The 12,857-nt window shown below is 45.3% G+C and overlaps 1 protein-coding gene across 6 annotated transcripts in view; it reads left to right on the forward strand.

Annotated features, from left to right (window-relative positions):
- Positions 1-12,857, forward strand: part of ncam2 (neural cell adhesion molecule 2) — a 222,801-nt gene that overhangs the window by 174,063 nt on the left and 35,881 nt on the right. For all 6 annotated transcript variants that reach the window (XM_023835627.2, XM_072717699.1, XM_072717704.1 and 3 more), the window contains exons 8-11: positions 7,885-8,030; positions 11,302-11,452; positions 11,835-12,022; positions 12,433-12,529. In XM_023835627.2, the coding sequence (XP_023691395.1) occupies positions 7,885-8,030; positions 11,302-11,452; positions 11,835-12,022; positions 12,433-12,529 (582 nt within the window). The remainder of the gene's footprint in view (positions 1-7,884; positions 8,031-11,301; positions 11,453-11,834; positions 12,023-12,432; positions 12,530-12,857) is intronic.

The following is a 12,857-nucleotide window of genomic DNA, read 5'->3' on the forward strand; positions in this document are numbered from 1 at the left end:
TTTCTAGTATATATTTATATTTTGTATATATTATCCTCCAGCTGAGGATGTGCAATGTTTTCACGAGCATCACAAAGTCGTGTTTGTGTTCATTATTATAAGAAATTTATTTAACTAAGAGTGGCGTTGCAGCAGTCTAAGCAGGGATGCCCAGACCTCCCTCTCACCAAACACCTCCTCCAGCTCCCCCAGGGGAATTCCAAGCCGTCCCCAGGCCAGCTGAGAGACATAACCTCTCCAGCGTCACCTGGGTCTGCCCCGGGCCTCCTCCCACTTTGCAAAGCCACATAACATATGTAGACTGGTTGGGCAAACTCCCATGAACCCTCCAGTATCCTTGTGTTCCGCAACCAGGACGACCAACGGAGGGCAGACCCATGTTATTTTTTTGGGCTATGCCCGGCAAGGCCCCATGGGTGGAGGTCCGGCCGCCAGCTACTCGCCCTCAAGCTCTGGCTCCAGGGCAAAGCCGTGGTCTCCCCAGTCCGGGTGGGGCAACATGCTCCTTTATCCTAATCATCATGGGAGTCTGTTTGGACTGCACTTGGTCTGGCCACTCACCTAGGACCAATGTGCTGCTAGGATCATGGAGGCACAAACCCCTCCACCACGAGAAGGTGGAGATTCACAGAGGGGAATATTTAATATAATAGGCTTTATGGCAGTTCCTTTTGTAAGTATGAGCTGTCCGTAAGTCGGACATTCTTAACCAGGGGACTGCCTGTAGTAGTACTAACAATAGTGTTATTAGTGTTATTATGCATATTTGATATTAGCTGGCACCTGGGAATGTGCAGCATTCTGTAATATCTTTCTGTGTGACAAATCCAGCCGAAAAAGCAGCTTTGTGCTGAACATCTAAACATCTTCCATTCTCCTGATCACTGCTTCTGGCTCTGATGCGAGGCACATCTCACAGGCCCTCTTTCAAAGCACAAAACGATCCATTCGGCCGGCGGCGGTGGCTGGATGAGTCATCGTGTGGTTCTGGCCCACTGTCTGGCACTGGTGTGGCGCAGCAATGTCTGGGACTGACTGGGGGCACGGAGGTACAGCTGCAGGACACGGTGCACACACCCTGCAGGAAAGCTGTTAAATATTTCAATTAGTGCCAGGTAAACGTGAGCCAGTTTATAAATAAGAATAATTACACAAACTGAAAAATAATTATATACAAATATAACCATATATGTCAAATCAAAATGTGCAAGCAGGCCGGCTCTAGCTATATGCAGAATAGGCAGCTGCCTGGGGCCCCTGAATTACCTGCATTGCAGGGCAAGTGAAATGATCATGGATTTTCCTGGTAAGGGGCCTCCCAAGTAAAGCTTTGCCTAGGTGCCCTGAAAAAAGCAGGTCTGGGGCCTGTAGTACAAAGCTGCATTTTTGAGTTAAATACAAATCTTAAATCCAACAAGTTATCTAACTAACCAAAAACACCTTGCTTCATGATACAGATACCAGGTTTGAACAAGCTGCCCTGTAACTGGGATTGATGATGCATCATTCTGATTGGATGGTGCGATGATGTGCAAACATTCAAAATCAGGGGCAGGAATTGTAGCCAAAACCCCTAGTAATGAGAGGCAATTGAATCAGCGTCCAACCTAGTTTTTAGAGAAAGGTTTGTAACACTTGCTCATTTTAGCTCATTTTGCAATACGCACAAGCAATATAAAATGTCTGTTAGGCAACTCCCAGCTCTCAGTCTAAGAAAAGGATTATGGGATTGAGGATTGAAATGCGGTGTGACACATTAGTTTTTGTGTTCTATACTGTAAATTTATGTAGGTCACAGGTATTACACAAAACAGGAAAGTGTCCACAGTGACCTGTGGTGAAGGTCACAGACTCCTATGGGCTCTTTGAATCCGCAGGTCGGTGCATCTTGTCCTCTACCTCAGCTTGCCGTCAACTCTGAGAAGCATTTTGATCCGGCAGGCCTGCGCTGAGCTGGAAAGTACTTCAAAGGGCAAGATTAGCTCAAGTAAAGCTGTAGGTTCACCTCTGCCTTTGAGAAATCTGTAGGGCTTGACCAAAATATATGGCTGTATTACATTTAATTTGTTTGCTGGCTGCTTGTATCCAGATTGGAGCTAGTCCTTGGAGCAATTGGGGGTGGGGGGCGAGTGTGAAGGGCCTCCCTCAAGGGCCCAACACAATATCACTCTGTCAGTGCTGGGATTCAAACCAGCAACCTTCTGTTCGCAGTTATAGCATTGTAACCTGCCAAGCCATATGCCATCCTGGCTGTATGCGGGTACGAAGGAAGGGCCACTGAATGAACCTGTTTTTCGGCAAAGTTCAAACTACAGCAGGAGTTATCTGTGAGGTTCTGTGTCCAAATGAAGCCCACTCAAGCAGACAAACATCTTGCAGTAGCAGCTCTACTGCAGATTGCATGTGCCTCAGGGCCCAGCTAGGTCGTGATCCTCTTACCCGCTTGTTGGTCAAAGCTCCTCTTCATCAACGGAGTTCGAAAGAGCTCAGCCATCTCAAAAATGCCCCTATTCCACCGATATACAAAAAAAGAGTTGCATGTGCAGAAGGTAGTTTAAGAAATGTGTATGGAGAGGTATGAGGAACTGGGAAAGGAATACAGACCATTAGCAAGGGTTTTCAATAACAGAGATAAGCTGGGATGAGAATCTCCATTCATAGTTTAATACCTCCTCACTCAGGCAGGTGGTGAGGTGTGAGGCTTCAACTGATAAACAAACAACAGAAAACTAAATTATTCAAATAGTGCATGACACATTATTTATTGGGAAGAACTACATTATATTCTTTCATAAAACACTGGCTTCTTTGTAGATAATTTAGATTGCACCTCGCATTTTCATGTAAATGTATGGAGATTTATTCAGCAGTCATCAAAATCCCCGCAAAGTGCAAGCCCCAGCCCGCTGCGTAAACGTACATTTAAATTAATAAGTTGTCAGGCAGCTGGTTTTTGTTTTACGGTGCTTGCTGGGAAACGTAGTGGTAACCGAAGCTTCACGGTATCAAAGGACAGAGGCTTCCACATTTCAGTAGCAGGAGAATCGTAAACGTTTATTTGCGAGCATTGGATCCACATTCACGGGCTGCTCCCATAACTCCTCCAGAGTATCTCTTGACCACGTTCTGCCAAGCTGGGGTCGTTAATTATGCATTTCAAATGACTGGGGGGGGATCTCAGATTTATCCACTCTGATGGCTGGGGGGAGGGGTAGCAGATCGATATAGGTTCATCCACTCGGGGGCACGCGACAAGTATCTCCCCTGGATTTAGAAACCTGCGGTTTTATGACTCCCATCCCGCCATATTTTGGTTGGCAGCCCCCACTAAGATTTAAACCCCCCCTTCCCACAGTCACTACCCATCCACAAAAGAATTAGCTCCTAAAAAGTTGCCGCAGTAGTGCTTCGACTCAGGGAACATTAAACAGATTGCCATGTCCACCAGATTGTCCTCATCTGAATTTAAGTCCCTCCTCCGAGGAGCAAACTCCTGACTCCCCCCCCCACCTCCCCATTTATGGCCACATTTTATATGCTGTTCACCCCATCTGCTTCAAGATGGAATCATTCTTTTGAGACTATTGAAGGTTTAGGGTCATATATATGACCATAGGCCCAAGGACAACAAGAAGACTAGTTAGCTTTCACCTCTCTCTCTCTCTTTCTCCCTCTCTCTCCCCTGCTCTACTCAATAACCAGTGTTAGCAGTGTTTCAGAACCCAGCTCTCGGGAACCGCCAGATAGTCCACATTGTGCTCCCTCCCAGCTCCCAGCCAATCAAGAATACCAAATACCTGTAAAAAGGAGGGAGCAAAAATGTGGACTGGCTGGGGTTCCTCCGGGACCGGAGTGAGAAACTCACACCCTATTCCGCTTCCATCTTGTCACCCTCTGCCTGTCACATGGCAGCTTAGGCACTAAGATGTTCAGGGATCCAGCTCCTGACCTCTACCTTCTCTCCGTTCCGGGCCAGGAGCTCCGCCGTCCTCATTAGTGCTGCGCGACATCTGTTACCAGCAAAGTGCGTCAAGTGAGAAATTAAGATGCTATCGAGTCGTTACAAGTTTTAAAAAAGATGCAAATCTGAAACAAAGGCAAACAACAACAGTAGGTTTTAAAGCCATTAGAAGGATCAGACTTGCTCATTAAAGTCACCCACGCACGCAGGCGCGTACCAGCGGCCTCGAAACTCCGCACGCGAGCCGTCTCTCATCTCAAACGCAACAAAGCAGGCCCACTTATTTTAAAGCAACAGCTGCGTTAAATGAATGACAGCTTTTCCTCCCACATCGATTAAAAAATTAATAAAGAGTGGCATAAATAACCAATAAGCCCCCCAGTCTAACTCCAGCTGCTGTGTAAAAGCACTGGAATGTGTCAGGCATCATAACGGATCACGCAGCTCTGGAAGAAATTAAGAGACCACTCTATATAGTTTCAAAATCTGCATTTGTAATTCCTGGTTTAATCCTGGTTATGCTGGCAGAGGGTTACACTGCGCAGCAGGCTGCTTCCAGGCTTCTAAGACAGAAGAACACAAGAACAATGTGAAACAGGAGACACTGGGAATGACCAAAATCCAGCCAGGTAGAGGTCAGAAGCATCTATCCACTGACAGAGATGACATCATCTTATGTGGCAGTGCCTCATAAATCAGAGGATGACCTCAAGTGACCTTCAAAAAAAATGGGAAAGAAAAGTGGTGTGAAGTGCACTGTTAGGACAATTCATAACAGGCTCCTAGAAGCAGGACTGAAGACCCTTCTCTAGTGAGCAACTGGGAAAAGCCAGGCTGGAGTTTGCAAAAATAAAATGTATATTTCACACAGACGCATACCCATGAACTGAGAAATGAGTGAAACTGAAAATTTTGCTATGGTCTCTTCATTTTTTCCAGAGCTGTATTTTCACCCTGTTTTCCTGAGCTCCTCTCTCACGTAAATCCTCAGGCAATATTTTTTTTCATTTGGTTTCCACATGCTACGTTCAAACGAGTTTCTCAGGATGCCCCATGATGGGCTGGCGCCCTGCCCACAGTGTGACCCGCATCACACGCTGCTTGCTGGTGCATGAATCAGAACAGCATGGTCCTTCAAAAAGCTTTGGGAGGATTTCAGGGTCCGGAAAGTACCAGAAAGCTACAGCCCCTCTTGTTGGAGGTGATGGTGAACAGTCCCCCCACAGCCTTTTAAACCATAACTGTGTTGTCTTTATGACTGCATATGCATATGTATAATGTGCTGATGATCACATAAGTGGACACTAATTATACTAGATATGAGCCCATACTGAAATGAGCTTCCTCTCATTTAAGTGGCATCAGTGGTAACATTTACGGTAAAATAAAACCATTAGGTATAGATAGCCAAGCCTGACGCTAACTCAAGAGTCGTTTTTACATGTCAGAAATCTATGGGTCTGCCAAAATGAAACAAAGACTCTTATTTAGGTGAAAATATTGACATGTGTCACATTTAATCGACAAAGTAAACAAATAGGTGGATTTCTAGTCCACATCTGTTTTGTTTGCTTTTGTGTTTTTCTGTGTCCATTTTAATGACCCAGGGAAGGCTGTTCACAGGAATTTATTTCAAGTCTTTGCATCACCAAGTGGCATTTTGGTGTTTTGTTGTGAGCAGACGTCTTTGGAGTAGAAACTGTTTTTGGTTATAATTCTTTATTCATGTATGCCTTTCTCCTTTAGTTATGTGGTTGAAGACGGGAGAAAAAAAAAAGATACAATTCATTATTCATAATAAGTGCTGTTTGCCCTTGATATGTGAGCGGCACTCTGGAGTCACTGGGGGGCAACTGCGGAGAGGGGCTTATCGCTAGGATACAAACGCTAGGGTAACATTAGCGCCCTGGTCCCTCTCTACCCACTGCTCATTTGGAGCTCTCAGCTTCAAAGGGGAGTTACGCTGACACCCTAAAAGGGCACTAAACGTCCCCTCTGCTGGCAAGGGCAGCAGGATGGGGTTCTTTTTTAAGGTGGGGGGCGTAAGAGGCGCCATAATTCATACAGAGGGGCGTATCTAATCATAAGGCAATGATAGGTTCTGAATCTGTGAGTGACAGGGGAGGGGGCCCTCCAGGGGCCAATCAGCTTTCAGCTGGGGCCAGTGTCCCTGTGACCCCACCCCTGTCCAGTGGATTTAATCTCATTCCAGGGAGTCACATACCTTTTGGCCAACAGTTTTCAGATGGGAAGGTTCTAGGCCAGAGTGAGAGCGCAGTTCTGAATATTCAAACAGGCTGCTGCCAGATCTCATGCCTCTAGGGTTGTGGGTTTGAATTCCACCCACCATCCCAAAACTGGAATAATGTGATGTGACATTTGCACATTTCATTTTATACTAATTTTCCTTCAGAGGAATAGGGAAAGTATATTTATTGACTGAATGATCTTAGTATCTCTAACGAAACGGCAGCGTATGGGTTGGGGCTTTGCAACACTGCAGCGGGGTCAGGAGTGGAACAGGCTCCGGCTGCCAAAGCCTGCAAGATGGAAGCAAGGGGGCGGACATAACGAGCCAGCGTACAGTGGCAGCATCGCAAAGCCTCCCGCTGAGGTTTATGAACTCCAGCATCACTGCTCTGCCTTCCAACTTCAAACGACAGACAGAAAACTGCGGGTGAAGGAAAAAGAACGTTCTAGACACGCAAGGCTGGATCGCTGGTGGCTACAGATGATAAATTAGACCAGCTTGATATTTAAACTGATTTAAAACAGAATTACAAACATCGAACAGGTGAAACGAGTGTTTTGTTTTGGTGGACGGGGAGGATTCGTATGCGTTGCCCTTGTAATAGACGCAATCAGATATTTCCCATACAGAAAATGGTTGGAATTTGGGGCAATCGGTTACTGTCGGGAGCCTGCTGAGTGCGCGGCCTCCTTCCCCTCTCACAGACGCCCCCCTGCCCGCGTCCCGCACTGCTAACACGTGGCAGACACTGACCCGGGGCGCTCACCCACCTCGGATTTCACACGTGCGTCTCTATCGGCCCGACTGTAAAAACTCACAGCTCTCCACTGTCCGCATCCCCTCCGGTTAATACCAGACTGACGCCCTGCGTCGCCCCCTTTGGCAGGAATCAGTATTACAAGCTTCTTCAGCAGTTTACAGTGATCTCCCGCCTATCGCGGAAGTCGCGTTCCAGACCTATCAGCGATAGGTGAAAATCCGCGATAGAGAAAGACCATATAAATACACATTTTTTAATAGTTTAAGCCTTAAAATACCCCTCCCACATGCTTTAAACACATGTAAACTTATTAAAACACACTTTTTAAACACATATGCGGATGTCGGGCTAAGGATATGAGTAACATAATAATAATAATATTAATAATATGTAATGTGTGTATGTATATATATATATATATATATCACAGAGAATTGTAAAGGAAGGGATAAGTAAGATGCAGATCACTGGCCAGTCCTATGTACCAGAATATAGTGCATCAGACAGAGAAGTGTGTGCTAGTGACCAGGTTCATGTACACAATTGTGCATACGTGTGTTTGTTTGTGTCGGGGAGGGCAGCATACCCAGTGCCTCACTGATCAGAGGCAATTTAAATATTTTGTTATATTCTGGATAGGCACAGCACTTTGAATGGGTGCAGACCTGATTATATTCCATTCAGCCTCTCAATCCAGCCCCCAGGGACCCCCCCCCCCAGATAGTCAGGCACCTTATTCGCTCCCTCCTAACTCCCTGCCAGACAGAGCTGGGAAGGACCGACAATGTAGACTGTCTGGTGTGTCCCTGAGGACCGGGATGAGAAACACTGCTTTAGTAGATGGTGACCACAAGCCCACCCTCTCTCTCTCTCTGCTCCCCCCCCCTCCCCCCCCCCCATGGTGTTCCTCAGTCCAGCCCCACATCACCGAGCTCCAGAACATCTCAGCCGTTGAGGGCAGTGCTGCCATGATCTCCTGCACAGCGGAGGGTGAGCCGACGCCCGGCATCTCCTGGAGGAGGGCCAGCGATGGCGAGAGCTTCGTGGACGGTTTCAAGGTACCCCCGCCATGTCGCCGTGGAGACAATTATGACATACTGAGTCTTACAGAATAACAGCCCTGCCCATGTTAGAGATATTATATTAAGTTGGGCAGTATTTCTGTTACATATCACACGGTCTTTCCCACGATGTTCCTCAAATTATCCAACATAATTTTATAAATGCTGAAAAATGGATGCATGGCTGGTTTAATCTGTTCTGGAAGATTATTAGAACCTCCCGTGTAAGTGCTGTGCACTTTGAAAAGGGATTTATTCAAGCAAATCGGTGACAGGACCTTTTTTGGTAGATGATACAGACCTCTACTGCTATAGTGCTATGAAGCTGTCCCCTTGTTTTTTGGTCTTTGTTTTTGATTAAGGGTCTTCCTGTCGCCTTTGTAGTGAATTAAATCTAAATAAACGTACGTGTTATGACGGACAGCAAATGGCCCGGTCGAGCAGACATCCAAAAAGAAAAAAATTACAAATATATGTAGCCCAGCGTGTGCCTGAAAGGTCCATCGAAATTTTTAAAAAGGTTGGTTGTTAAGCAACATCAAATGTAGTGCAGCTTGATGAGGAACCTGACGACGAAACAAGGTGAGATGGACCAGTGGCATCTTGGCGAGTCATTATAATGCCTAAATTCCCACGAAATAATGAGGTCAGTCTGTGAGAGTCGCCCAGTCAGATGCCCGACCGAAAATAAATCCAAGCCGGCTGGCATCGGCGCTCGTAGATAAATTAAAGAGTGGAGTTAATTAGCACTCCTCTTGTTTTGGATCTGTCGGCTACAGAAAGGTCACCTGCGTCGCACAATTAAAATTGTGTCACTGTGACCGTGGCCCGAGTCACCCCCTTCCACCAAAATGCGTGTACACAGACAAGGCTGTAGTGACAGCACCAGACACTCTGCATGACACTGCTGTCAGAAATGGTCATAAACAAAGACATCCACAAAGTGAGATTAGTGTGGATGTGGAAGCGGGGGGTCTCTCTCACCATGGCCTGTCAAACCAAAAAAACAACTTAAAAAAACACACATTTCTTTCATTGATCCTGCCAAGGAAAACTAAATCAGACACCTGATTTTGTCTCCCCCCTCTGTGTAGTACTGTGCAGTATTTCTGAATATATTTCCTACTGTAGACTAGTCTTCAATGTTTTTGTCAATATGTCCATAGGAAAATTATTAATAATCTTAAAAACTACTGGCAGAGAAATGCTTTATGATTTTCCTTTTTCAAAAGAACTTATTGAGGATCAGAAACACAAACACACTGTCCCATTGTCGTGGAGCCACAGAAATATTAACAGAATGCTGTTCATTACCTGGCTAACTAGGCAGGCCAGTTCCTCTGTGCTCTCCAGAGCTCAAAGCACTTAATGTACCTGCAAAGCTTTCTGATGTTTTGTCTGAGATACCCAAGGCCAACAGCTATGGTGGAGTGATTTTCTTTATTTATATGCATTTTTTTTATGACTGCTGGTTTATCCCAAAACAAGAGAATGTATTTCATGTTTGGGAATAATGTACTAAATAAATCCCATCCGAAGAGAGGACCTGTAAGGACCCAGAACGTATTATGTAATTTCAGTGCATTGTAGGAAGTACAAAGAGAGAGACATTGAAGAAATTACGAGGAGGAGAAGGATGAGTGCACCTGCTTGGTTTCTCAGAAGGCTCTCGCTTGCATCCCCTCGGTTTGGTATGCTGAATAAACAATTCACTTAATAAAAAAGTGGCTCTGAGATTGGCATTCCTGTTAATGGCGTTTCCCGCAGATTGGAACACATTTGTGCTGGATCCGTCTGTGATCCAAAGGCAGAGAGTCACTCCCACGAGTCGTTATCCTCTTATCGCTGATTGGCTCAATTAATATCAGACAAGCTGCCCGCTTCTGCGGTAACATCTGCCCCTCGACAGGGCAGACTGCTGGAGGGGGGAGGAGCTTAGAGCGCACTGGCATTTATTTGCATTCCCGACGTTTCTCACCCAGAGCGGCGGAAATCATCCCGACCTAAGATCTCTCCAATCACCGCGTCCCCACTTTGTCACCCACGTGATCTGTGCCTCGCAAAAGCATTAGAGCAGAGATGCGGAGGAAATATAGACAAATCATGAGCATTTTTCCTCATGGGGACAGGTAGTCAGGATTGTGACTTTTGCTGACACTCATTTCCTGCAGTTTTGCTGTTTAGCAATCGTGCATCATCTAAGAAAATCAAATTGTGGAAGCAAAAAAGATTAGATTATATAAAATAAACAATAATTATAATTATGAATCAGGAGGTTTTCGCGTACAATGAAAATAAATAATTCACACCTGATTTTAAACTCAGAAATAAATGCTTAAATGGTCTTGTAAAAATGGAATAAAGGTTTATTTTTACTTTTTATTGAGTTGTATATGGATATATATCGTCATTAAATGGACCGACTTTGATATTTTAATCTCATGAGTACAGCAGAAAGAAACCTCTGAACTGGACATAGGTCAAACCTAATTCAAAACAAAGACCATTTCCTGTCCATTTATGGACACACATTTATCTATAGACACCTTATGCGGCTCTCATTTTAACCAGTCAATGAACTTTAAACTGAGGAACGGGGAAAGAATTCAATATCAAGCCTTATTTAAAGACTCACAGTGTCAGTCGAGTCGAACTGCAATTGTACAGAATGTATCCAGCTGTTATAAAAGGTCAGCTGCAGCCAGGAGACAGTGATCACAGCCTGGTAGGGAAACACCACAGTACAGGAGAGGAGATCACTGCAAAGGGCTGTGGAACACATACAACGCATCAGAACAGTGTCTGCCCTCTGTAATCCAGCTACTCAATACAGAGCAATGATACTCCAACCTCCAAATATACTCCGTACACTTTACTGGACAGAGTCATGATACTCAAACCTCCAGAAGGCGACACTGCACATTTACTTCTCTTATTTTATATATTTATAATTACTGTGCCATATCTTCTGTTTCTGTCATTTATTTTATCTTAAATGCATTTTATATATTTATACTTTAATCAGCCATTTCTTCTATTTATTTCATAAATACTGTATATAACTCTGAAGCTCATTGATATATGTCGACTTTGATGTTTGGTAAGTGCCCTTGATTTGTGCTGTCTAATCCTGTCACATGTTACTGATTGGATGCTACGAGTATGAATTCCTGTGTACCGATGTACATAAACCAAATGAAGGATCCTGAATCTTGATCCGGTCCAGCGTAATGACCAGCCGGCCTCATGCCCCCCGTAACTCACACAGAGCAAAGATGGACGTGTTGAGGTGCACGGGCATCGGGGGAAGTCCACGCTGACTATCACCGGGGTCCACCTCTCCGACTGGGGCCGCTTCGACTGCGAGGCCCTCAGCAGGATCGGGGGCCACCAGAAGAGCATGTACCTGGATATTGAGTGTGAGTTGGGCCTTCTCACGGCCAGTACCACCGCATCCCACAGAGCGGGGGGGTTCCGAACAAGACTGACATCCAAATATTAATACAAGAAAAAAATTACATAATAAAAAATGAACACAGATCAAATACATTTTGGTATGTTTGCTCTTGTTTAACATTATTCCCATTCCAGGATGTAGGGGTATAATTATATAAAAAAAAAGGCCATTTGTAATAGGATCTTCGAAACTTGGAAAAAGTTGCCATCTTTGGGTGGGTGAGGTAAACATCAAGACCTGTGGCTTGAACTTCAAAGGTTTTCCCCGTTCAGTTTCTGATTAAACAGCCAGTGCGAGTTCACAGCCCCTTGCCTATTTTTTAGGATCTTGTGTCCCCCCCATAGATGCACCAAAGTTCCAGTCCAATCACACGATATATTACTCATGGGAGGGAAACCCAGTGAACATCAGCTGCGACGTGATGGCCAATCCCCCCGCCACCATGCTCTGGAGGCGCGACAAGCTGACCATTTCCACAGAGGGATCCGGAAACGCGCGAGTCTACAATGAGGAGGGGAGGTCGGTTCTGGAGGTATGCACATTCGAGCTCCGCCCCTATTCTTCCACCACCCGCCCACACCGATGTCTCACCCTGAGCCGCTCCAATTAAAATGCTTGTTGGGATGTAGCATCTAAGATGTACAAATGTGAGATGAGTATCTGGCATCTGCTCTTCTTCCCTCCGCGAGGCTCCCTGAGACACTACAAGCACATATCCTGTATTTTTAAATGCCAGCCATGTCAAGAAAAATGGCTGCTGACTCCCATGAATCACGCAGAACCATATTTCCCCATACGCTGTTACTTCACCCGGCAGATAAGGTTATGTAAGAAAAAAGAAAAAAAACGCTCCAAATTTGCAGCCATCTGCTAGTTGTCGGACTGTTTTAACCAAGGATTTCGTCTCACATCAGTCATCTTTGACCTCTCCTCTGGCGTAAGGTCACGCCGATGTCAGACAGGGATTTCGGGAAGTACAACTGCACTGCCAGAAACAACATCGGAATGAGGTTCCAGGAGTTCATCTTGGCCCAGGCAGGTGAGTCAGGATGTGTGGAAGTGCTCCCCCAAATGGAACCATCTGGTAGTGCATTTCCCAGTAAACAGAAACACCCCTCCATGCAACCGTTTTTGAAAATAGCGATAATAATAATAATTATCACAGCTGCGTCGCTCATGCTTCGTAGCCTATTAGCACAGAAAAGGTCATGTTTGCTCTCAGTATTCAAGGACACCGACGGCTCTTCTCACCAATCCACATCATTGCAGATTTCCTGTTCAGGCCAATTTTCAGCAGCCACGTCAGAATGCACAATATCTATGCTACTTTCTCCCCAGCCAAACTAATTTAATATACCCTAAGCCAA

The sequence above is a fragment of the Paramormyrops kingsleyae genome, chromosome 1, assembly GCF_048594095.1.
Source record: "Paramormyrops kingsleyae isolate MSU_618 chromosome 1, PKINGS_0.4, whole genome shotgun sequence".
Taxonomy (NCBI): Eukaryota; Metazoa; Chordata; class Actinopteri; order Osteoglossiformes; family Mormyridae; genus Paramormyrops; species Paramormyrops kingsleyae.